General features: G+C 41.3%; 1 protein-coding gene across 2 annotated transcripts in view; it reads right to left on the reverse strand.

Moving 5' to 3' along the window:
* TBC1D13 (TBC1 domain family member 13) overlaps positions 1 to 27,902 on the reverse strand; it is a 1,245,864-nt gene that overhangs the window by 893,191 nt on the left and 324,771 nt on the right. For both annotated transcript variants that reach the window (XM_044058416.1, XM_044058417.1), the window contains exon 6: positions 2,287 to 2,369. In XM_044058416.1, coding sequence (XP_043914351.1) covers positions 2,287 to 2,369 — 83 coding nt within the window. The remainder of the gene's footprint in view (positions 1 to 2,286; positions 2,370 to 27,902) is intronic.

Below are 27,902 nucleotides of genomic sequence, written 5' to 3' on the forward strand. Positions count from 1 at the left end.
TCCATCATCCTGGAGATCATGTCCCCAAAACAAATCTCTTCCAAGGGAGTATCAGAACTGGTAGATTCCTCTTCCTCTGATTCACAGTCCAAAGGAGAGGGAATCTGAGAAGACTAAGCAAGGGATTCCTCATCCGAATCCAGCTCCTCCTCAGAGGAATCCTGTTCCCTGTGTCTTTTCAGGGGAGGAGAGGACCAAGGGGGGGGGGGTCTGGAACAGAAACTCCCTGAGGCAGTTTCAATGCCATCAAAAGCACTAAACAAACCCTGAATGAAGGACTGCCATTCACTTTGCGGATCCTTAGGAGCAGGAGTGATATGTTAAGTTTTTTGCTTTTTCTTCAATGGGACGTCAGCCTCATAAAATATGTAAGGCTCGGACCCAGTACAGCATTCAATAATGGCAGTAGGGAATTCCCTAATATTTGAGGAACACCCCTAGGCCCCTCAGAGATAATCAGCCATGGTTCCCCTTGAACAGCCAAAACGGTTGTCTGCGATGTCTCTTCGGATGTGCTTATAATCGGATCCCTGCCAGCCTCCCACCTGGTCGTGGCAGAGGAATCAAACGGTAAAATCGGGCGAACCTCCGGGCATTCACTTGCCTCGGGAGAGGCATCTGGTAGAGGCTGAACAGCAGAAGATTTGGGCCTAGGCTTCTTGGCCTTCTTCATCACTGACTGCTGTCACTCAGAATGGGAAGCTCCCTCCATCATGTCTTTTGCAAGAAGCTTAAGATTCTGGTTTTCAAGATTAAGTGCAAAGGAAAAGAGTCTACTAAGAAGGGTTTCAGATACAAAGGGCTGACATATGGAACAGGATGTATGGTCATGCGAGGCAACTAGGCACAACAGACACTAGTCATGGTGGTCTTTATGGGGAATCTGTCTCCCACACTGGCATTTACCCTTCTTGGATGACGTAAAATCCCATAAGCAACAGAAAAAAAAGATAAGTAAAAATGAACCCCAACAGGGCACTTACCTGCAATGTCTTGGTGAAAAAGCAATGGAACGGGTATTCAGACTAATGATCAAATGATGGCATTCAGACTGGCAGCAAAGAAGTTCTGAGGGTGGTATGTCTGGACATCACCTTTATGCCCTACACTATGCAAGGATCATACATGTGACTTATGGCGTGCCTTAAAGCAACCTAAAGGCTTTGGTATACTGGACAGACACCAGGCCGCCGTTGGCAGGGAATCCCTAGTGTTATGAATACTGCAACAGTGAAATGGAATGACATCAACTGGTGCTCACTTCTGACACTTTAGGATTCTAACTGAAGGACCAGTGATCGGAGGGGGTGATCAACTGGTAAAGAAACATGTTGCATCAGACCCAGAAATGGGGAAAGAACTTCAGCTTATCATGCCCTGAAAGATCATACAGCACTTGAATATTTTTTGATTAGTACTCATCTTTCAATAAGAAAGAAAGAGGACTTGATGAAAGGACTGTACTACCAAAGCTGAACAAAGCAGGAGCAACGACAGCAGTACAGAAAGGCATACAGCAGCAGATGTGAGAGTTCCATATTTCATATAAATTACTACATACTCTGTTTTTTGGCAATGTATGAAAAACAGGCAGATGAAGGATACATAACTAAACCTTCCTTTTGATCCTAGCTCTGACCACATTCCCCTAAGACATCTTTCTGTCATTATATCACAGAGGTCCTTAAAAATAGGGTAGGCAGCAGCCCTCAATTTAAGCTGCTAAATTCTTGGAAGTCAAGACAGTAAGGGGTAAATCCCAGACAGGTATGACACTGATGGAGAGTAATCTGAGCAGGAAATGTGTTACAATTTCAAAAAATACAACAAACCAATTTCACCATTTTTCACAAACACTGAAGTGCAGTGCATCGCAAGGCTGGAAAAGCTTCAGACAAAGAAGTAAAAACACTTACGGACAAATACAGATTAGGATTCACTAAAGTAAAAACAACGATTAAGAGAGCCTACATAAACTACATAAAGAGGATTTAAACACCTAAAAATATTCAAATCGGCAAGGGAACCAACAATGTGGATGGAATAAGTGCAAATGATTGGGATAGTGTTTCACGGAGGTTACTGGCTGAAGAATAGACTGAAAAATACGGTTCCAGTGCAGGTGACCACAATACAAGGAAGCATGAGAAGAAAAGCATTTCTGTGAATACTCCATCCGTTCAAAATCTCCTCAAACATGCTTGCTTTCTAATTCAGCACCCTACTAATCACTGTGTTACCATTCTACTGAAAAGAAGTGGTTTTACAAAGTACTCTGTATCTTACCTGACATCCTTATCTATCTGCAGCAGCACCTCATTATCTCGGAAGTAGGTGTTCCACCGGCTGTCTGGATTTGTGTTCAGAGGCTGTTCAGATCCAAAAAACTTGTGTTAAAACGAAGAGCATCTAACACATGCTATCAAATACCCAAATGCAGTTTTGTTGGAGAACAGCCACCTTACTATATAAGCTAGGATGTGTCAAAAACCTATATACAGCTGAAGGAATAACATTCTGTCCAGCAATAAAGAGGACTCTGTTTCAGTAACAGGTGATATTAAAAATGATCAAATGAACATACACAATTCCCATGTGTTTATTTTCAGTTTTAGATACTGCATTCATCTGTCTTGGTTTCCAAATCATTTTAGTAGTACAATATTCAATATTTTCAGTTTCAAATACCACACTTTCATGGTTTTAGTATGAAAACTCCAGTGTCATATACTGACAAGTGACATCTAAACAGTAATTCATTTTAATCCATCCATCCTTCTATCCATCCACAACCCCTTTTCCCCATTTTTGCACATGGGATCAGGGTGTCACTTTACTTGTAAGAAAAAAATAAACTCATTGTCTCAACCTAAAAGTAATCACAAATGAATCCCCCCAAAATCTGAATAGATGCAGAAGCAGATTCGGGCAGTTCAGGGAGGAGGGTGGGGTTTACATATGGGTAGACAGATTTAAGTCTAATTAACAAGCTACAGTTATTTACATGCTGTGTGGTACAGAGTCCATCCAGAGTGCTCTCAGCTGGAAAACAGACTTCATAGAGGTTAGACCACATCTCCACTGCTTAAGTGTTATTTAGTAAGTCTCCTTGCATAACTGTGGGTCAAAGAGTGGTGAAATACCTGCCACATCTGAATAAATACATCTGCAGAAGTCAAGAAATATATTATCAGTTAACAGCATCTCTGTTTACAAGTAAAACTTGCAGTGAAAAAAATGGCTCAACTGCAACCATAAACTTATTTCACCAACAATAATGTCTGCAAATAACTGGAAGCTTTAGCTCTAGAAATGAAATTTGTTCCTCACTACAAGTGGGTTAGCTAGAGTTCTAGGAAGTGCCATGTGCTGCATCAGTGCACGCTCTTGTGGAATAAGACTCAAAGGTATTTAACTGTTAATGTTCCTGGAGAGGAGAAAGATATAACATCACTTTGAGAAAAACAAATCAATAATTATTGCCAGTCCAGAAAGAATTCAATATTAGTTAGATCCATCTGTCTATCAATAACCACCTTTTAAATTTTTGCACATGGGGGTCAGGATGTCACTTCAATACTGACAATCATCTAGAGCAAAGTTCACATCGCCAGGTTGCTAGCCCTGCCACAGTTATTCTTTCATACCACCCACGTCTATACACACTCACACCTATGGCTAGTTTAGTGTGTCCAATCCACCTACTGCATGTCTTTGGATTGTGAAAGGAAACCATAGCAACCAAAGGAAACTCATGCTAACACAGGGAGGACAAGCAGACTCTGCAAATAAGGCTCCCCTGCCAAGAATTGAACTGGAGAACCACAAACACAGACTGACTACAGAATCATATGCAACAAAGTTGCAGAATGTAGCCAGACTGTGAATTTGTTGAACTGCATAACTCATTAATAACACAATGTGGTATGTGAAATTATGTTAAAAGGGGCATGAGTTTAAGAGCTACAGACCTGACCTTGTCAACGTTGCAGATGTGTTATGAGCAAGCAAAATTACTAGCACAAAATGAAAAGAAAACAAGACAACAGTGGCTTGGGGTGTCTGTAGGAGCTGGCTGAGGAGGAGTTGTCCACCCAGGGAGGAGGAAGCATTAAGTTCACGTTTGCCACACAGATGACTGCTACAGGGAGCACTAGGTGATCACCAAGTGGAGTTCTGAGCCAGTCTGGTTCAAGCAGTCATTAACACATTCACACTATGTTGCTGTGAGGAAACAGGTGTGTGAAGGCACACCTCCCCTTGAAATGCAACTACTGTGGGCTCAGAGTAGCCATTGAGGGGGAGAGGGTGCTCCAAGTGGGGGGGGGGGGTAGAATAGACCACCCTGGTACCAGCAAGCTGTTCCACTCCCTTTCACCCAAATCTTGAAGAACAGAACGTTGACAAGAATTCCTCTGTAGGAATGAATGGGCCACAAGTTTCTCACCTAGCCCAGGAACACCACACTCCAATTGCACCACAGTAATTGGAGTAATAGAGTGGATGTAAAAATAACATCATACAATGTCCTGGGAGAAAGAGAGCAAAAATGAATGCAAGAAAAATGACAGCAAAAAGACAAAAATGATAAAGCATGGATGCATGGTACAAGTAATGGATATGTAAGAGAGTCATGCAAGGATTCAACATGGAGACCAAAGTGCACACAGTGTCTTAAAAAGCTGCAGTAAGGGTGACTATAAGCCTGACAACAAGCAATGTCCACCTTTTAAACAATCCTGCAGAACTGGTTCCAGAAAATAACGGATAAATAAAAGGAAAGGCAAGAGTGCAGAAATGAATTTATGTTTTGCTGAACAGAAGTATGAAAATGAACTGCTTCTTCATACTGTAAAATTGAAAAGACTAAGCACTATAAAGTATAAAAATGCATCACACTGAAAAAGGAATGCAAATTAGACTCTTAGCAAGATACACTGAGAATTACAGCACAGAATATGGAATTTAAATTAGACACAGATATATTTTGTCAGAAAATATTAAGTAGCTGGGTCTACATGGCACAGACAAGAGATTTAGCTGTAAATTGTTGATCTATTCTAGCAAATGGATAACATCAGTAGGACAAAAACTTCTGAAGCGAGTAAAAAAATGAAATACAGATTGACTTTTAAATAACAGCATTTAAAGATGTTAATTTTCCTAATTTTGGGGTTGTGTGGCATGTGATCATACAGAAATGGTAAAAGAAACCTCACACTATAAAAGCAAAGATAGAATGTGTCCACAAAAATTAACACAGTCATGCAGATATCTCAAATACTATAAAATGTCAATGCAATGAAGTTCTGCAAGAATACTTACTTATTTCTAAGCTTAGGAATCTTGCCAGGAGACTATCACATAAAATATATACTGACAGTATTTCATGCCAGGAATAGTACCTGTTGTATGCAGAAGTGAAAATGAGAATATAGGGATTAGGTACTATAATTTTTAATATTTAGAACTAGCAAAACAAGTGAATAGTATGGTAACAACTGTGATGCTATTAAGAAAAACTAGACTCGGTTATTTATATTGATCTGAAAGACACAATTAAAGTAATTAAAATTTACTGTTTTCTGCACTGTGGGACAGATAAGGTAACTAGAAAATCAAAGCAGAAAATAACTCCGATTGCAGAGAAGGACAAAGAGTAGATTATGGTGGTTTGGGAACATGTCTGGAAATAAGACAATCTGATGAAGAAAATTTGGACAGACAAGAAGGCGCCAAGATAAAAAGAGGGTGTCCAGTAAAGAGATAGAGGGAGGGAGGAAGGGATGGATGAATGGATTGTTTGAGAGAAGACCTGTGACAGTCGAGCATGACCATAAAAGAAGGCAGAAGAGTGGCTCTGAATTGAGGAAGATGGTGACAGCTAAGGCAACACCAAGACCCCATGTACAAAACGGGAATAAAGGAGGTTGATGATAATGATGACAATGTTGATTTCTGCCCCCCCCCCAGTGCTTACTAAGTGTCATGTATCCTCCTCCTCATTAGACTTATCTCATTCATCCCCATAACCACTGTTATACACAGCACAGTTCAGTGCAAACTGTACAGAGAAGGCAGTCATCCAAGCAGTCATGAGGGTTCTCTGTGCCCCTATCACAAATGGTCTTTCCTCTCCATCTCCTATAAGGTGCACACATTAGACTCCTGTTCAGGTAAGTCTGTCATGCCCTCAAACTGGGGTCTTATGATGACCAGTTCTGTTTGTCCCCAGGTAGGGAACTGCATGGTGCATGCCACTCAAGAAGTGTCACATCATCTAGGATGTGAACATGGGGATGTTTTAAGTTAGGCACTAACTCATCTTTGATGATGATGGGTGCACAGGTGTCACCACAGGGATTACTAATGTCTATCTACACATGCACGTACCCATGCATGTGAAGATAAATGGCTACCATCACCTTTTTGGTTAGCCACAGCACACATCCCCTCCTGTTACCAGCACCTGCTTTCTTTGCTCTGGTCTTCCACCCTTAGCACTGGAATGGCAGAAAGGTGAAGTAGCAGTCACAGGAAATGCTATTTTTAGTAATATATAAAAAAACAGCTTGGGCAGATAAATATATATAATATGAAGCTTGATTTGTCAAATGTTACGACTGTCTTAGGTAAATATTCATTTAGACTTCAGTTTGGTATTTTATCAGCACCAAAAGTGTTCCAAAGAGCTGAAGGTTTGAAAACTGTTGTAAAATAAGTGATGATCTATAGGATCATACAGAAGAATGGTATAACAATAGACATACAGCTGCTGAATAGATTAAAACACCACATTTTAAAATTAAATAACAGAAAATGTAGAATCATTGATGATAATGAAGAACACTATAAAAGTTGTAATAAGCATAGAAAATTAGCTGCTCTTTCAGAATAAAAAGGCAAACAATTTAATTAAGCTGTACTAAACCTGCAATGAATTTAAGAAAATGTAAATAACTCTTTAGAAGAAAAATGTAAAAGAAAAACACACTAGGACTGACATGGGTTCATATGAATTTACTAAGCATACAGTCTAGAGAGACAATTGCGAAGCACAGCAACATCACCCCATACTGTGGAAAACTAACAATGTTCCCCCATTAAGTAGACTTTCTCCATATATCTCTGGTGAAAATTTGCAATCACCAATCCAGTCATCCAGATTGGCTTTAAATGTTGTTATAGAAATATCCTATTTAACAGGTAAGGTAAGTCTATTCAAGAAAAGAGTGATAAGTTTGGTTACGTACATGCCACTCCAGTGTTCATGACATCCTGTGGTTGTGCACCTGTGGAACTGTGCTGCAGAGCATTTTTGGATTCCTGTTTTTTTTTTTTTGTTCACTGCTTTTTGACCTTTACTAGATTCTAACTTCTAGGTCTACCCAGCTTTATTAATGTGATAGCAGGCATCTTGTAGATCAACTAAGCATATCCAGTTGTCCTTCCTGAGAATACGGAGTTTACAATGACCATTCGGAATGATGTCTATTTGACAAAGATTCCGCTTGCTTAGGTCCAAAATCAGCCAGAGATCTTGATTCTTTTTTTTGTAGTAAAAAAGAATCTTTAGAAGACTACAGATCTTTGATTGTCTGGTGGGACCTTCTGGATTACTCTTTTATAGCAGCTTTATTTCTTGTACAGCTCCCCTTCTTTGTTGGAGTAGAATGTCTAGAAGGGTCTTTTTGATATCTTTAGAAGTGATGAGAAGGAAATGGCATAGCCTATGGTTATCACTTTCAGCACCCAAGAATTAGTGGTGATAGCCTTTCCAGGCTTGAAGGGAGAGTTATGCACCTCCCGACTGGTTACCAAACTGCCCTCCTGTGGAGGCAATCAGTAGCTGAAAGGATCTATTTATGAAAGGGCCTCTAAACCTTTGGCTCTGTGGTTTGTTTCTAGTCCTAGTGTGATGTCCATTAAAGTTTTCCCTCTGCTCCAGGAAGCCCTATTACCAGAAGTGCCCTGGACAAAACTTTGGGATTTCTAGAGACAAAAATATTTCCCTTTTCTGCTTATGAGAAAAAGACCTCTGTTGGACAGAAACATTAATTCCAACAGCAGACATTATTTTGCCATCCTTCTTGCTCCTGGATAACGTATATTGACCTTTGGTCAAAAGGAGGATTCAGGAAGGATGTCTTGAAACATTTTGCAAAATCACACAGTTGCATCAAGGCGTGACAATAAATACTAAGGCTGGTGCTCTCTACTCTGTTCATATCATCCTCTGCATTCAACAACATGCATACAGATAAATTGATGACAGACTGCATGGTGGCAGGCTAGGTTTTCACAGACCTACTGGTTTCCACCATCGTGGGACATGTAAAGGATTTACAAACTTCCTTTGTCAAATTCCTCTGCAAATCTGGTCAAATGGGCCATGTAATTCAGTGCTCACAAGGCAAAGGTCACTGAAGCATACATATACTTCTCAAACTTGCCCAATGCCCTGGAAAAACTATTAGGGGTGTGGATGGTTGCAATCTCCTCAGAGTTCCTTTTTAGTGGCTACAGCCACAACAATGGCATCCTCTGCAGGCCCCTTACTCAAATATGCTTTATAAGGCCCCTTACTTAAATAAACTCTATACTGTGCAGATACTAAAATCTTGCCTGGTTTTCTTGGGATTGGTTCTACCACATCTGGTTCCTTCCAAGTCCATTAAGGCATCAAATCCACTAAACAGTGTGCTGGGAATCAGAAACAGCAGTGAAACTCGCAGCTTGGGGTGTACCTGGGCCAGTCAATGCAGACTGTCCCACGATAACACGATGTGGTGCTAAATACCCAGAAATGGTGGAAGTCCAGTCTAGATCTGAAGCAGAACAGATCACAGCCCCTCTTGAGTAGGAAAATATTTTTTTGCACACCTTGAATGCTGCCAATGAAGACAGATATGAAAATCAAAGATGGTCTCCACCCCAATCAGATTGGAAAGTTGTCTTAAACTGAGGATCTGAGAGGCAGGGAAGGCTCCAAAAGCCTCAGAGGCAGCCCCAACCCTGGGGCCTCAACACCAACCTCTCAGTTCCAGGACCCTGAAGACAGTCTCTGCCCTAGTCAGATTGGAAAGCTGTCTAAAACTAAGGAGCTGACAGGCAGGGAAGGCTCCGAAAGCCTCAGAGTCATCTCCGACCTTGGGGACTCAACACCAACCTCTCAGTTCCAGGACACACTCCACTCTGATGACTTTAGAGTGAGATGTATCAAAGAAACTGAAGGAGTCAACTAAGCAGGTAGAAATCAGATCCAGGATTGCCAGTTCAGACAAATGGACCAGCAAAAGAAAACTTAACTGGAGTGGAAGGGCCAGGTCTCATCATCCTCACTGTGGAGGAGTGAAAAGAATTCACCAACTGGATCTGGGTTCGTAGGTTCATAGGCTGGTACTAGGCTATCAGCCCTAGGGCCTATACAAGCCTAGCCATAACAATTCCCTGGCTATTTCTTCCCACACTATTTACTTCCCTGGACCCCTGTCGAGCAGGGCGACTGACATGATCCCTGTGGTGAATTTCCTTTCTCCCATCCAATCATCAAGGTTCCTTTTGAAGAGGACCAAAGAGGCACTCTGCTTGACATGTATGGGCAATATATTCCAGAGTCTGGGGAGTCTCTGGGTCAGGAACCTATCCCTCCAGCATGTTTTGTTTATTGTGATGACAAGGATTAGATCCCTGGAGCGTGTGGCTCTGAGGGATTGGGATTTCTTTAAGTGTAACATGTCCAACAGCTCTGGGTTTGATATGGCCTTGTATGTTAAGCAAAGATCGCCTCTGAGTAGACGGTATGCGACAGAGTATAGCTGGAGTGTTTTAAGGTGGTCAGCGTAGGGCATCTGCTTTAGGCTTGTGATTCTTTTAGTGAGGTATTTCTGTGGCCTTTCCAGTTGTCGCAGATGTCTTGAGAGGTACATACCAAACGGGGCATTGTATTCTATAATGGGTCTAATGAGGGATGAGTACAGTGGGACAATGACCTCCTTTTTTCTGGATGAAAAGCCCTTAGTGATGAGGTGTGCCACATAGAAGGATTTCCTGACTGTTGTGGCGATGTAGTTATCGAAGGTGAGACCACTGTCCACCTGTGTCCCTAAGTTTCTTATCAAACTTTTGGTGTTTAGTGTACTGCCACCTATATGGTAATTCACGGATACATGTTTTTTCCCAAAGGGGATAACTATACATTTCTTGGCATTGAGCTTGAGTCCATGGTTCTGGCACCAAGCAACTGTTTCTGTAAGGCCCTTTTGTAGAGTATCCACATAATTTGGGGATTCAATAATGGCTCCCAGTTTGCAGTCATCTGCAAACTTTGTTATCCAGAGTCCCTTAGTGTTGGCCTGTACTTCAGAGAAGTAGATGCCAAACAAGAGCGGTCCCAGGACTGAACCCTGAGGTACTCCACTTGTCACTTGTCTGGAGCTGGATTTGGAGTCGGCTACTTTTACAGTGTGGGTTCTATCAGTAAGCCAGTTAGCAACCCATTGGGTGATGTAGGGATTAATGCCCAGCTTTGTAAGTTTATCTATGATTCCAGAGTGGGGGATGGTGTCAAAGGCCTTGGCAAGGTCTAGATAGGCTGTGTGGACCACCTTACCCTTGTCCATGGCTCTGGAGACTGATTCGAAGAAGTCAATCAAGTTCAGGAGACAAGATCGGCCCTTCACGAACCCAAACTGGGTGGGGTCCATTGTTTGAAGGTTGCCAATGTCTTTGTTCATAAGTTCCATGACAATACGCTCCATGGCCTTGCAGATAAGGCTTGTCAGACTGATGGGATGGTAGTTTCTGGGATCCAAGGTGGATCCCCCCCCTTGTGGAGTGGGATAACTGTAGCTGTGCGCCACTCAATGGGCACGAAACTTGAGGTGAGGCTATGATTAAACATGACACTTAGGTGAGGTGCCAGTTCATATTGTAGTTCATTTAGTACACAGCTCGGGATGTCATCTGGTCCCATGGATGCTGTATTCTTAGCTTTGGAGAGTGCGTTTTTTACCTGTGTGGCCGTTATTACCGGAATTTGGCAATCTTCCGGTATTGAGATGGGCCATTTAGGGGGTGAGAGGGGGGTGAAGTTGGCACTGAATCGATCTGCCAGGATATTGGCAATATCTTTGGGATCAGTATATTTAATGCCATTCTGTTTTAGCTCAGAGCAGATCTGAGCATTGCCATTTAGATTCTTGACATAGTTATAGAATGCCTTGTTGTTGTCTTTGGAATCTTTGGCAATTTTATTTTCGTAACTAGCTTTGGAGGATTTTATGAGGGATCTCAGTTTCTTACTGAGGCTGGTAAGGAAGTTTTTTGCATCCTGGGATTTTTCCTCTTTTCTGCAACAGTTTCTTCCTTTTGTTGTAAAGTTTGTTTATGGCAGGGGACCACCAGATTGACTTCTTTTTTTTTGGATGAGAGCATCTTGGTTCTATTTGGGATGGCACGATTTATGCATGAGTGGATGTGCTCGTACAGTGCCTTAGTGTAGGATTCAGCAGTTGAACTTTCATCTCCCGTCTGCATGGGTGTCATGAAGTTTGTCACTTTTGACTTGAGTAGCATGAAGTTGGCTTTGGAGAAGTTTTTTATGGAGATTTCCTTACTGGGGGGTGGGGTGGGATGTGGATGTTAAGGGTGATTAGCTTATGGTCAGACGTGACTAACAAGGGGGTGACAATAGGTGTGGAGCATCGATTTCCCATGTTGGTAATGACCAGGTCTAGGATATTGGAGACCCTGGTGGGACTATGGATTAGTTGATCCAGGGCGTTGGAATTTATGAATTCCAAGAACCGTTGGGCAAAGGTGTTGGTACATGAGTAGCTTTCCCAGTTAATGGCAGGGTAGTTAAAATCACCCAGTATTAGGGTGTTTGGTTCTACCTTAATATTTTCCAGTATGTTTAGAAAGGTGTAGTGAGAATCTTGGGGTATGGTGGGGGATCTGTAGCAAGCTACAATTTGGATTGCAGTCTTACCTAGTGTTAGTTGCACCTGGAGAATTTCAGACGCATTGTGTTGGGCAACTAGCCTGGTGGTGTGAATATCCTTCGTGAATATTAACACTCCTCCACCTTTAGTGTTTCGGTCCTGCTTTGGTGGCCGAAAAGTGTGGTAAGAGTTGTAGCCTGGTATTGCAGGGGTGCTCTCTGGAGCCTTGAACCAGGTCTCAGTTACTGCACAGATATCGATGTTCTCCATTTTTAGGAATGCCTCGAGAGAGTGCATTTTGAGGTTTAGACTTCTAGCATTGAGTAGCATTACCTTCAGATTTTGCATGCTTGTACCTGTTACGGTGGTGGTTTTGTTCTTTGAACTTTGCCTAAAAAGGCACTATAGGGGTGGCAAGAGCCTTAGCCAGTAACCTGAATCCCAGAGGCGACAGGTGCAGACCATCTCTGGCAAAGCATCGTGGTCTGTCAATCATGTCGTCCCAGGCAGACAGATACTGGATCCCCTTTGAATGACACCAGAAGCTTAGCCAATTGTTGAAGTCAATCATTTTGTCCTTATATTGTGGTATCATTCTGGGCGAAGGCAGGATGCTACTCAGGGCTAGGGTCATACCTGCCTGGGCCACATGATCCGAGAGCTCTTCCATGTCTCTTTTCATGTAGTCCAGGGAGGTACGTCGCAAGTCATTCACTCCAACATGGACAATGACAGTCATATTTGTACTTGTTGTGGAGTGACTTGAGTGCATGCATTATGTGGCGGATCCTGGCACCCGACAGGCAGCTGACTGTAATTTTCTCCTTGCTCAACCTGGTGAGAGGGGCATCAGTGTGCCGGACTATAGAGTCACCTATGACTAAAGTATTAGGTACATTGTCTTGCCTTAGGGGCTGTTGCTGGGTGGCACACAGGTGTTTTGAACTATGTGACACTTTGGTTGTGACTGGTGTTTGTTTGCGTTTCAGCTTCAGAGATCCTTGTTGCTTGGGCAGGTTACAGTTAAGGGCCTCTGCATATGTGGATTTAGTGTTGCTATATGTGGGTGTTGGTGGTGTGGGTTTAGAAGGGCTATGTGTTGCTTGAGGTGTAGTGTGGGTGTTAACCTTCTCCTCTTGACTGTCTAGCACAATCTTGGGTGGAGAGAGCTTTGCTTCCATTTTGGCTATGTAAATGCATCTCTCACAGGTTGTAGTGTTGGGTTGTAGGAGGAGAGGGTTGTCTGTACATGAGGCAATTGCTGCATTGCCCCAGTATGCCCAGATTCACCAGGTGGACAGGAGAAATCACAGGAAGCTGACCCTTGGACATGCCTGGTTTGATGCTTTTTTTTTTTTTTTTTTTTTGTAAAGTACAGGAGCTGTTTTCCCTTACCTTAGCAAGGTACTTTGCAATTATAGGCTGTTTAGTGCCTACTATTAATTTCTCCTTATTAACAAGGAGAGTTGAGTGATTGTATCAGTTTAAGGCTTCCTAGTGCTTTCCAGCCGGTATTAGAGAAAGTGCTAGTCAAAGGGATGCTTAAAAATAAGATGAAAAAAAAAATGCACACTGCAGTGTGCACTAGAGAAGGTAGACGTGAAAGTAGGTAACTTAAGTTTTACCTGTTTAAAAAGTTAAGGTTTAGTGGAGAGTTACTATTTTTAAAACAGCAAGATGGGTTGAAAGGGGTGGTCACTTTTGTATTCTGGTACTATGGAATACAGTAGGATGGCCAATAAATTTAAATAGTTGAAGAGGAGGGGTTTTTGATTTAGTGATTACTCACACAAGCCACTGAAAGTAGAGAGGAAATGAGATATATGGTCAGATTAACATAAGAGGCAGGCAACTAGAAAGACAGTGGTATTTAACAAGACAACTATGAATGGGTGGGAGGGCGTGAAAAAAATCCTGCCAAAATTCTGCCCGACTCAGAAGAGAGAGAGAGCTGTGGTCTCTTTTGAAGTTTTAATATGCTGTTAAAGCAGAATGCAGGTAAAACACAAGGTAAAGAAAACAAACTACAGTATTTAAAATATACAAAATACAAAAAATACAAGCAAACTAACCTTTCCTTCACAGCAAAGTGTAGCAGAGTCTGGATGAGCCTTTCTGGTAAAGCTCAGAAATGTTTTATTTTACCCCTTAAATAGAAGGTTTAGTTCCTAGCTCCACCCCTCGGTTAACAAATGATTAACCTTAAGTGACCCCTTCTATCTTATGAATGAGTCCTTAATTGATCAGTTCTCATTTCTGCCTTACTCAGAAGAGAGAGAGAGCTGTGGTCTCTTTTGAAGTTTTAATATGCTGTTAAAGCAGAATGCAGGTAAAACACAAGGTAAAGAAAACTAACTACAGTATTTAAAATATGCAAAATACAAAAAATACAAGCAAACTAACCTTTCCTTCACAGCAAAGTGTAGCAGAGTCTGGATGAGCCTTTCTGGTAAAGCTCAGAAATGTTTTATTTTACCCCTTAAATAGAAGGTTTAGTTCCTAGCTCCACCCCTCAGTTAACAAATGATTAACCTTAAGTGACCCCTTCTATCTTATGAATGAGTCCTTAATTGATCAGTTCTCATTTCTGCCTGACTCAGAAGAGCGAGAGAGCTGTGGTCTCTTTTGAAGTTTTAATATGCTGTTAGAGCAGAATGCAGGTAAAACACAAGGTAAAGAAAACAAACTACAGTATTTAAAATATACAAAATACAAAAAATAAAAGCAAACTAAGCTTTCCTTCACAGCAAAGTGTAGCAGAGTCTGGATGAGCCTTTCTGGTAAAGCTCAGAAATGTTTTATTTTACCCCTTAAATAGAAGGTTTAGTTCCTAGCTCCACCCCTCAGTTAACAAATGATTAACCTTAAGTGACCTCTTCTATCTTATGAATGAGTCCTTAATTGATCAGTTCTAATTTCTGCCTGACTCAGAAGAGAGAGAGCTGTGGTCTCTTTTGAAGTTTTAATATGCTGTTAAAGCAGAATGCAGGTAAAACACAAGGTAAAGAAAGCAAACTACAGTATTTAAAATATACAAAATACAAAAAATAAAAGCAAACTAACCTTTCCTTCACAGCAAAGTGTAGCAGAGTCTGGATGAGCCTTTCTGGTAAAGGCTGGGGGTCCAGAAAGGTCCTCATCATCATACCCAACTCCACTTCAGTTAAACTCCTAGAGGACCACATGACCTGGAAGAAGCGATAGATGGGGGTCTAGAAGATCGGTGCCCTGGCTTGTCAAGAGGGAGGGTAGGTGGCTGAATTCTAGGTGGGGATGGCTACAGAGAAAAAACTGATCCACAAGACAGAGGCATAGACTGTACTAAAAAGGCACTTTCCACAACCCAAGGTAAGTAAAATGTAAGTCAGCCAGCGATAATAACTCAGATCTGCAGTTCTACATTGTACAGCTTATTTGGGGGTGGCAGATGTTGGGTATTAGACAAGGCAGTTATGTGCGTTTTCCATACACCTTTAAGCCCAGTACCTCCTTGCACATTATTATATAACTTGCAGTGGTGGTGATCAGGAGACCATACCACACTTCTAAACATATATTTGGTGCCAGTGGTGTGGATTTAAATCTTACCCATCACACATTTCCAGTGGCAGTGGAGGAATTCAAACCCTATACATCTCCATGTTCACACACACAGGTCATATTTTAGCATACTAATACCTGAAAATCAACACAAATTAAAGGACCTTCTGAAAAAAAAACAGTAAAGACAAAACACCTACATGACAAGTTGCAAAAGACTACCAGAATTACAGGCTGGAAACAAAGTAAAAACAAAAGCTATGGGAGAGACTGCAACGTTAAGCTAACATTGGTGATAGAACAGCTAACCAGTTCTGCTGCAAGAGATATGTGATAATAGACAGCTGCAGACAGGGACTCCTGAAGTTGTACTAAAGCAAGAATTATTCTGAAAACAAGACCAGACATCCAGCATAAACAGTTCTGTTAAAAACTTTAAGTAAGTAATACCACTGAAGAAACCATGTAAACATAAGGATTACATCCAGGTTAAGAGTGAGCCTATAAACTCAACAATTAATTTACTGACATATTTAAATACTTAAACATCTGTTTTTCATGTAATAGTTCACAACATGATTAGCACAGTAATAGCACTGAATTTTAAATGATCTATTTAATATAATGCAAATCACCTCACAGATCTACAGTACTACTTGTTCATATCAGAGTTGCACACAAGCAAGGAAGTAGCTGCTTGGATTCTGTTGCCTGCCACATTTTGCAGCAATGTGTTTTGGGCTGAACCAATTTTTATTTTGAATTGCCCAATCTACTAGCCTCCTGGAGAAATTAGTTTTTTTACACAGTTTACATATTACTCTTTCTATAAGGTGCAGTGACCTTGGAGTGAGAATAATAAAGTAACGGATGAGTAGGGGTGTTAGGGTACCAATGCATATTGCTTTCTTTTTTTTTTTACTACATGCAGTTTCTGCTTGTAGCCCCACATAGTATTGACTACTTATGCAGTGGATATATGTGTATACCAACTATCAGTTTCAGGGACTTGGGGAGGTGGAACTGTGATTTAAGCTCTGTAGTATCAATCAAATGAAGTGGATTATAGTACAGATATATTTAAAGTTTAAAAAAGAGGGGACGTTACACATGGGTACACAGTTTTTAAGACTAATGAGCTACCTACAGTGCTTTACATATCATATGGTAAATACTTCATCTAGGTAGCTCTCAGTTGGAATACAGATCTCTTGGAAGTTAGATGACCATACAAAAATGTGTTCTTCAAATCCCCTTGGTGTCAAACAGAACAGCCACTATATGCAGAATTGTTATGTCTTACATTTGCAATTATTTTGTCAAAGTGGTATTTTATGCTTTGAATTGCCCATATAATTTATATAATGTTGGGCAATCCATATGACTGATAGCTATTGGAATATATGTACATATAAGACACATTAAAAAGCTTCTTTGACTATCTCTGTTACTGAATATTTCAAAATAAAACACAATTGTGGCAGTGGACTTCTAATGTTTGTCATTATCTATCACTGTCACAGCACTGAACTGTACGTAGATTTTTCAGGTACCTTGTTAAGGAAGAAGCATGGTTTATTTTTACTTAGGAGATTTTCCAACCTAAGGATTTAGGGATTAATTAGAAGTTCATACCTCAAGTAAATACTTCAAAATAATTCTGCCTTGTGTTTGTAAAGTGTTTTGATTGGTTATTTGTCTGTAGTCATAACCTATTTAAATAGCTGTAGTACCACTAAGTTGTTATAACTTTGTGAGAGAAGAGCAAAAGAGCTAGATCATTTTAAGTTTATTTTAACTCCTAAAAGACGATTAATTTGTGTGAAGTCATCCTTGGACTGTGGTCAATAATGGTCTAAACAGCAACTGTGCCAAACATATAATTACTATGAGGGAGGAGGAAGAACTGATCTGTATGTTAAAGAATTATCTGCAGCTTACATTAACATAATTTAGGCAGGTAAGATGAGCCAATATCTACAAGTTTCTGTATATATTTCCCAAAGTCAAGAAACACTAGCTGTACCTGCATCAGACATGGCTGAAAAGACAATGTTTCTTCATACACGTATTTTATTTAAAACCTCAACATGTTTTAAAAAGTTCATGCAATGCCATCTTCTGAATGCTCTCCCATGTTTACTTGGTTGAACATGAATGCTAAATCAGCGGACTAATTTATAACAGACGAGAGAAGTGGTTTCAAAGCAGTTTATGACCTAGGGTACTGCCTTACACACCTGTGCAACACTAAATACAGTAGTCAGTCTTACCCTATGTAAAGAACAAAATGAAAGTCAGAATACAAAGTTTGTGCTCAGATAAGTTCTGAAATGCAGATTGTGCATGCTGCACAACATTAACACCAATACAGGTTTGTCGAACTGATATGAACACATCCTTTTAATAGAGTTGAAGTAATAAACACAAGCCAGCAGAAGAAGACAGAGTCTAGCTGGTCTGTTCAGTTTAATAGCTAGTGTAAGGCAGCATCCCTTCATCTTTTCTTCCTTCTCCTCTCTAAAGGAATCATAAGCCGCAGATATTTTTAGCTTCCACCAACCGAATCTGGTAATAGATTTCACTCTTCAACCACCCTTTATGTGACAAAAGTATTTCATTGTGTACAGACATTCACAAGTGTGTGTGTGTGGGGGAGGGGGGGGGGCTCACCTGTACCTAGACTTCTAAGAGGGACCAGCCACTCAAGCAATTATCATTTTTTTCTGTTATTTCAGTCCCTAAGCCATTACTGTTATGACCAATCTATCCTGTGCTTCTGATGAGGTGAAAAATACAATGCTAGGCTTGCTTCAAAGTAATTGCATACACACATACTCATCAACCCAACTGCCCTGCAATATTTTGCTTAAGATCCCTGCTCAGGGTTGACCTAGTCTAGCTTGATCCAGTATTCCAATAACCTCTTATAATAGCCAGCGGGTAAGGTAGGTGTGAAATTCAAGCTGCTCTATCCAGCTGTCTTCAGAATTTTCTTTTCCTGGAGGATCAAAGACAGTTTTTGATGCAGAACAGGCTAAGGAGGAAATAAAGTTTATCCAACAAAAAGTGAGTCAGCAAACAGAAGGGGATGCTACTCCTCTGACAATAAAGCTCACAGAGAGACTTTGCCAGTGATTTTTTTCCAATATTCTAAAAAAAAAAAATGGTAGAGGAAAAGAGCAAAGGAAAATGCCTGAGAAACACAAAAAAGAATAGCAGTATCTGGGAAATGGAGATGAACATGAAGAAGACTAGGCACACTGAAATTAATGAATAAGTGGGAGACGATAAAGCATCAATCACATTTGTGAAATATGGCTATGCAAGAAAGTGGCTGAGAAAGACTAGTCTTTTGTTGACTTTGTTAAACATGTTGGTGGACTGTAAAGCATATGCTCCACTTTAAGTCAGTAATGTTTAGAAGGGCACTAAAACGGAAAAAAATAACTAAGTAAAACAATTTTAAATTAGGAAATTAGGACACAGAATAGGAGAATATGTATGGGCCATTAAAAATAAAGATCATAACAATGCACTAGCTAGGCACAATATAGATTGTTCTCATTTTTGTAAATTTAATTTTTTTTGTAGTGGAAAAAGTTGACCAACTACCATTCATTGATCAGTTTAACAACTACCTTGAAATTTTAGAGCTTAAATGGCAGGTGTTTTTCGTGTGACGATGTGGCACTTGAATTAAATGAGACTATCTCAGTTAAAAGTTTATTAAAGTACAGATGTATTTGATTATTGTTGTTTTACTAAACATTTTTTAAAGAAAACATTTTCAGAATTTAAGTATTTATGTTGAGATTTAATTGTCTATTTAAATTTGTATTTGATATTAGTATATGAATGGTTAAATTGTGTGTGATGTCATCTTTACAGATTATTTAAATTGATTTAACAGCATATGTATTTCATTCTGAAGTTCTAAAAGTAAAAAGGAACAAAAAGCACTCAATATACTCTGGCAAGGATTCACGAAGCCTCCGTGTAAGAGTTATAACTCTTACACGGAGGCTGCAGTTAAACGGAGTGATGTCAGCATGCTTTGCATATTCATGAGAGCATGCTGAATCACACCTAAGTCTAACACGGTCCATGTAAGACAGTAGAGGGCGTGTCCGTAGGCCGAGCCCTTCAAGCGGACACGCCCCCAGAAGTGTAAAAGTGCCCAAAGTAAACACCCACAACAGAGTCCACGGAAATGTGAATAAACACAACACAACACATGCCCCCACAGACTATGAACATAAAATATATAAATGAACATGTTATATATTTTTTTTAAATTGTAAAGATGTTTAACCATGAGTGCGCTCGTTTGCGCGGGCGTGCCTGTAGCGCAGCTACAGTTAGCAGTCAGTGGGAAAGCATATAAGAACTAAATATGCAAAATAAGCCAGGAAGCAATAATGTAGCGGTAGAGATGTTGGCTGAAGAGCAGGCATTCATGGTTCGAGCCCCCACAACACCAATTTTTTTTTTTTCAAAATAAGCAGGAAACAAGTCCCTGACAAATATGTACACATAAAACCACAATTTATGTAAAATGTAATGAAATAGCCCATTTATATTGAAGACATGTGAGGTAACAAAAGAATAAAAAATGCCAGATGTGCTCATAGCTGAGCTACAGTTTAACAGAGTGAGTGCATCTGCCCGTAGATGAGCAGTGGTTTAACTGGTGCAAAATGAGTGCCCGTAGCTGAGCAGTGGTCTAACACGCTAAATCTATGTGCCCCTAACTGAGCTGAGCGTAATATGCGTGCCGATAGCCAAATGAGGCTTAAAGCAGTCAGCAAAAGAGTGCAGTGTAGTCAGTAAGGAATAAAATCTGCAAGTAACAGTGTGAAAGTGTATGCAAGTATTGCTTGATTACAAAAGTGTGTTTCAGCCTGTAAGTTAAACCGAAAAATAAAACTGTCCGACATATATTCTGAAATAAAAATGCCCTACCTGTAAGAAAATAGTACACAACCTGCAGCAGGCTGAAAAGTATACCTGCAGAAGATGATGAAATCACATGTGTGAAATATATCCCTGTGGAAATACTGAAACATGACAGAAGTGAGACTGCTGGAAAGGATTGTAATAACTACAGGTAAAACATGTCAATAAAGCCTAAAAGTAAGTACCATCCTGAATAGTAAAATGAAAGCAAGTGAGAGAGTGTGAGAAAGTGTCATGAATCCAGCAATACAGTAGTAATAACCCCTGAATAAAGTATACTGCAGTCAAGACAGAATGCAATGCATGTGAGATTCAAAACCAAACAGCGAAATCTGTTCAAAGTGTTGCTGCAACTGGAATGTATATCCCAAAATCTGGATATGTTGCTCTCAGTCTGCAATATGCAGATAGGATGATTGTCTGATATACCAAACATCCACACTTGTCTACAGCTATATAAAGCAAATGTAGCAGGATGATGTAGCTGAACAAAGCTAGATATGAATGTGTATGAAGAACAATAAAATGTATATTGATGTTGCAGTAACAGTCCTATCACCAAGTTGAAATAGTCATCATATAGGAAACTGTAGTTAGAACAGTAGTGTGTATATAACTGTAGCTATTAGAAATGTACAGCATATGTATTGTTATTCGAAGGTGTTAATATTACTTTCTTTACCCCACCCTAAAAACACATATAACCCATTCCACGTGAAAATGGTATGTGCAATCACAATTAACACCCCTGGACGTTTGTCCTGTTGGGTCATATATATTTGCATGTCCGTTGATGCATCTGCCCTGTTCATACATCCACACCTGATGGCCTGTTGCCATCAATTAACCCTGCATGTTGTTGGACTGTGTATTTCTGTTCAAATTATGCATGTGTTATGCACGCTGTTCAATGGTGTGAATATCTTGGTGTTTGGTTAATGGGAATACTAATGCATGCTGTTACAACTAATTGTGAATGGTATTATATGTCACTAACCCAAACTGTCATGACATAATGCAAAACATAGGACGACAGGGAAGGTGGGTTCCAGCGGACCCACCTCTCCCACCTCAGCTGGAGAGTGCACCTGGCACTAGTGCCGAGTCCGGACCCTCCTCCGGTGGCCCTGTGCCACCTGCGGGTGGAAGCGCTGCAGGGGATGGGGCTGGCCCCCCCTCTGCAAGTGTGGCCGGAGGAGAATCACCACTCACCCTCCGTAGCGTCCGACTGTGGTGCGTAGGGAGATTCGGGACTCTGTTCTCGAGCCCCTACACCAGCTCGAGGCATGGGTGGCGCAACTAACGGGCATGCCTGTTGCCCCGCCTACACAGCCCCCAGCACAGCCCCGTCCTGGGCAGTGAAGGAACAGTGGCAACTGCCTATGGGTGGGGATATCAGTTCCACTGTTGCCATCTGTGGGCTCATGGGCTCTGGATATCCAAATCTCCGTCCCTGTCAATTGTGTAACCCCCCCATACGTGTCATACACCGCCCCTGTATGCGTCTTGTTTGTCTTGTCTGTTTACCTACCCAACCTACCTCCCCAGCTGTACCAACTTCCTTCACCTGACATACCACTCTCACCTGAAAAAAAAAAAAAAAAAAAGGGCACTCTGTACCCACAAAAAAATTACGCCCCGTACATAGCTGCCCATTCTGCACACATGTCTGCTGGACATGGAACCTATCAATTACAATTGGCTGTACAACAAGTATTATTGTTGTCCTGACACCTCTCTCAGGGGTGGAAGGTTTCAAATGTCACACCAAATTACATACATATGCACAGCTGTTGCTGATGAAGAAATGGGCAGCTATGGGCCTTACCTACATCCCTCCTGCAAAACCCAAGCTTGTTTCCCTACTGTCTTACCCTCTTTGTGACCCCTTTTTCACCACTTTCCTGTCTCCCCATTTTCTTTTCTTTCAAAGAAAATAGCGGGTGTGCGCCAGAGTAAGCACCGTTAGGCGGTTGTAAGCGGGTGCGCTTGTGCTGAGCTAACCGCCAGTGCATGCGTGAGCTCAGCAAACCAGCGCTAACCCTGTTACAACTGCTTAAAAGTGCCTTAGTCACTTTGATTGACAGGTCTTGTAGTCAGTTCAGAAGCAAAATAAAATCCCACTGGCAGTCCCAACCCAGGACCTTGGAAACAGTAGTCTGCATGACTTACTACTAAGCCATGACTCTTATACAAGAACATTGTGCTAAAATAAATATATCATGTAATAGTAGGAATGAATGTAAAGGGAATATAGATGTGTAGTACACAAAGCATGCCATTTAGAATTACTATCAAAACTAGTGGATTTCCATAATAGTAGTGTGTGAACAGAAACAGCCATGCTAGTTGGTAGCTAGTAGGTAATAATGTCACTATAGCACCTTGCAAGCCACACACATACTCACAGCAGGATAATCACTGCCCATACCCCACAACCTCTTACAGGAACACATCTGGACCAAGTAATAAAATATGTGGAGCAAAGGCCCAAAACCAGGGACACATTACAAATAATGTTACAACAAAGCAGACAGTTCAGAGAGTAACAGGGTCTGCATTTTGTGGGATGTTTGGAAGGGTATGAAGTCTGAAACTTGAATGTTTGTCACCATATTCTGGCTTGAGCCCAGAGTGATTTGCCAGAAAAAGGTGTGCATGAGATATTGACCAAAATATGAGGCAGAAATGTGGACAACCTGCAAATATCTGTACACATGACAGGTCTGACACCACCATATTTGAATAGTTAAGAGCCTAGACATAGCAACAGTGAATGACTTACAGGGATGCCCCACAGACTCCATGTGAAATGTACAAACAGTAGGCAGAAAGGTGTAACACATGCAATGGTAACTATGGAGTCCTGAAAGTATTCACCACTTCCATGGCAAAAAAAGTGTAGTAATACATATGCTCATGCTAACCCACAGTCACAACTGCAGCATACCAGACATTTTAATGGGTGTACCCCACTGATATGTACCATTCCATGAGGCAGATAACAGATGAACCTGAAAGTCTCTGGGGCCTGCTCAGCAGCATACTCAAATACCCTAATAGATGTCAAGGCCCACACCATGGCCAGACCACACTGCATGCTGTAACACCCTAGCAGATATAGCAAGCATTCCAAGGTGTGAATGCACATGGAAAATAGGAAAGCTACAGCAGCACACTACAGTCAGGACACGTAGCAGGCATACAAGTAGTGACTGTAAAGGGCAAATATTGAATCCTTAGCAACAAAGTGCAAACAAAAGTGAAAGGAAAGCACACACACACACATTAACAGTAGTAGTAGTTGTAGGTGTCAGTGTACATACACAGTTAGTACAGGAAACTGGAGAAATGAATGGAGGAATGTTAATCTACAACACACCTGGAAATATGAGAGAGATACCAACCTTCACACTCACAGAACATTGTCCACAGCATAACAGCATGGTCCCTGCCCTTAAAATCTGAAAGGGCTATGCCTATCTCACATACCTTTTTACAGCACTGTTCTGAAATCACAGTAAGAACTGCAATCATTACACAACTGGCTGCATGCAATTAGCAAATGCTGTCTAACAATTGGTGCAGAGGCCATCACATGGGCATATGCAGATACCTACAAAAGTATGCTGTACTCCCAGTCCACACATGCAATACTTTCATTGCACCCTGAGAAGGACGTGAGAGACCGACAGACAGACAGAGAGAGAGAGAGAGAGAGAGAGAGAGAGAGAGAGAGAAAGAGACAGAGACAGAGAAAATTGCAATTAAGCAGACACAAACAAATTGTTCAGCAACAGCCACCTGAAAGCTGACAACTGGGAAGTGGAGCAGCAGGACAGAGAACCAGACGGCAACACAAGCAGCTGTGACAAACACAGGTAATGTAAAGTAATACTATAAAGGTCTACATACTGTGAACCCTCCATATGTGTCATTGGTCTGTATCCATATGTAAATGAAGATGTGTAAAGGGCAGGGGACATACAGCAACTATCAGTGAAGGCTGTACATACATTTGTATGTGAGAGCATCTATGTGCACATATCAATGTTGGTTGATTGTAGGTTGTAGTGCCATGTACAAAGTAGGTTTCACAGTTATGTATGTTTAGCAGTATGTTAGTGTGTGTATACAGTATGGTAGACAAACATGTTGATATACCTATCTATCATATGGATACATATGTATGTCAACATATGTATGTGTGTATGTATATATATATATATATATATATATATATATATATATATATGATATGCATATATGTATACATACATAGAGAGAGAGATGTAGGAATACATAGACAGATGTAGATAGAATATTGTACAAACATATATATGTAATGCACACATACAGATATAGATATATGTAGATACATATACATAGACAGACTGATCTGACTATCTACAGGTATGACTGTATATGACGACCTTCAACACACCCTGTCCCACCCCCTCTGTCACTCTCACCCCCTCTGTGTCTCCCCCCTCTCCACATCTATAGCAATATATGTACATCAATATATATATATATGTGTATATGTATACAGACATATATATATATATATATATATATATATATATATATATATATATATATATATACATACATATAGATATATCTATATACACATATATATATATATATATATATATATAGAGAGAGAGAGAGAGATGTATATAAATTCTGAGTGAGGCACATGTGTACAGATGTATTGCAACAGGTGCCTGGTGACAAAGGCATGGAGTGAACACCAGTGTCAAAACCGGAGTACCATACCACATTTCAAATCACCTACACCAGTAACCACCAGATATGTGATTGGCTGCCCACCACTGCATGTGTCAGGGGTGAACAGGGTCATAAATGTGTACAATAGTGGCCCCAATGATATTCACAGTGGCACACTATCCCTGGAATACCTGCACATGGTATGTGTCAGCGAACATGGTGTGTCAGCTATGGACATGTAGGTCGGTGTACCCTCCACACCACATAATGGATGCCATGGTATGGACCTCACATGACAGCTACAGATATGGAGAAGGACACAGTGACATGTACAACACTGTGACAATGCACTCAAACACATTACCAATGCACAGTGACTGACAACACCACAGAGTACACATATACTACCCACATAGAGGTTACCACTCCGGATTTACATATGTAAGTCACACCCATGACAGATGTCCAACAACCATAGTAACACCTCACACCATCCACAACCTAAATGACTGCTGTGTGTCGTCCGTGCCACTGCAATAGAGTGCACATGTGGAGGTAAAAGTTCCTACCCACAGATAAGACATACCCTGCAATAAACCACACAGTGTTAAGAAGCAAGACTCCCCATGAGTACATGTCACACATACCCCTGCTGAATGTTAGTCAGATAGGTAATATGCCATATGAGTCACCCTATGTAACTGTGTGACAGCAGCAGGTACCATCACACCACATGTGTCACAATGGTCAGGGTAGCAGAACAGTATGCTGCTGTAGTCCCAGGGGCAATAGCATATTGTATAGTATTGTATTGTAATGTAATGTTTTGTGTTGTATTGTATAGGTATGTTAAGGTGCCTCCTTCATGGAGTGGAACCACTGCTGCTGTGCGCCAGTGTACAGGTACATATCCTGTAGTCAGGCTAGTGTTACATAGCACTTCTATATGTGTGTTTAGCTCCTGTCAGAGTTTATGTAGCATGCAACTGGGGATACCATCAGGTCCCATTCATGTTGTGTATTCTGCTGTCCTGAGGGTGGCTCTCACCTGGACATCTGTGATGACAGGGAGGTTACAGTCAGCTGGGATAACTATGTCTTATTTTGGGGAAGAGGGGGGGTGACACCTGCACTGAACCTGTCTGCCACAATGTTGTCAATATCTGTGGTGTCAGTGAAATATTTGTTGTTGTGTACTAACTATGGGCATAGAGGATGGATCCTGACCAGGTTGCTAACATAACTGAAGAAGGCCTTCTGGTTATCTGTAGTGTCCCTCTTGATTTCCCTCTCAAAGTTGCCCATGGATGTTTGTATGATGGAAAATAGATCCTTACTAGTGCTGCTCAGACATGCCCTCCCTTTATGGAATTATGCTCTGTCTTGCAGTAGCTTCCATCTTCTGTAATACAATCTGTCTATGGCTGGGGTCCACCAGACAGGATGCTGTCCCTTTGTGGAGAGTGTCTTGGTCATATATGGGATTGCATGATCCATGCATTCTCGGAGATGTCTGTAGAAAGCAATTGTGTAGGGGTCAGCATTGTGGGTTGTATCTGCCACTGGCCCAGTGGGCTGAAAGGATACCATGTCACTGTTACAAAGTGTAAAGTTTGTATCTTGTAATGTTATTCACTATAGTCGTTTGTGCTGGTGGTGGAGGTGAGATATGTATATCCAGGGCAATCAGTGTGTGGTCAGCTCACAGTAGTTGATGATGTAGGCCATACAGTACCTAGATACAAACCCCCAGAGTGAGGAGGTGCTCTTGACCTGAATCAGTGTTCTGACTGCTGGGGTTTGGTAGTATGTCGTATGGAGTGTGCCAGGTACTGTTGCACAGTTGCTGGCTGAGCACTGATACCTGGCCATTTACATGTGTATCCACCAATAGGCAGACAGATGCTATATATGTGAGATATGTTGTATCATAACAGTCGAGTAGCATGTGTAGTATGTGTGCCAAATTCTGCTGACATATACTGCTGATATCAGGTTATTTTCTTTCTCAGGTACATGGCCCACCCGCGGAATCCCACTTACTCCACAGCTGAGGATGAGGAGAAACACCAGAGCCTGGTGCGGGATTATGCAATACTCTTTTCCCACACCAGCCAGAATCAGCAGGAGAGGGCTGCACTGTGGCAAGACCTTGTCCGTCGGGTAAATGACATAGGCACGCATAATAGGACATATGAGCAGGTACGACATCACTGCAGTGATTTAATCAGACATGTCCATCAGCGTGCGTCGGATATCCACAGGCAACAGGTCGCCACGGGTAGTGGGTGGCTACACATCCCCCACTCACCAGACTGGAGGGACTACTCATGAGTGTAGTGGCTCCAGTCCGCCAGCAACAACAACAGCAGCAGACATGCATTATGATGGAGGCTGGAGCCACGCAGCAGCAAGACAGTGAACGTGCAGGTAATATGCCATATGTATAGTTGACTGTTGTGTACACTGGTAGTTAATGCATGCGTGAGGTGTGTCCTTGGTTTGTAGCTGTCACCATAGTATTTAATGTGCAAGTGTGATATCCTCAATATTAGCAGCTGACCTGTGAAAGGCGACTGTTGTACTACTGACCTGTATCATACTCAGTAACAATGGCACAGTTGTGCCCACTGACATTAGTTTCTTCACGTCTGCAGGTCCCTCTGGTATAACAGCAATGCAGCCTATCCATGCTGGTGAGTGTGTATTAACAATTCCTGTAAT

This window comes from Protopterus annectens, chromosome 16.part0, assembly GCF_019279795.1.
Source record: "Protopterus annectens isolate FY-2018-M chromosome 16.part0, PAN1.0, whole genome shotgun sequence".
In the NCBI taxonomy this organism is placed as follows: domain Eukaryota; kingdom Metazoa; phylum Chordata; order Ceratodontiformes; family Protopteridae; genus Protopterus; species Protopterus annectens.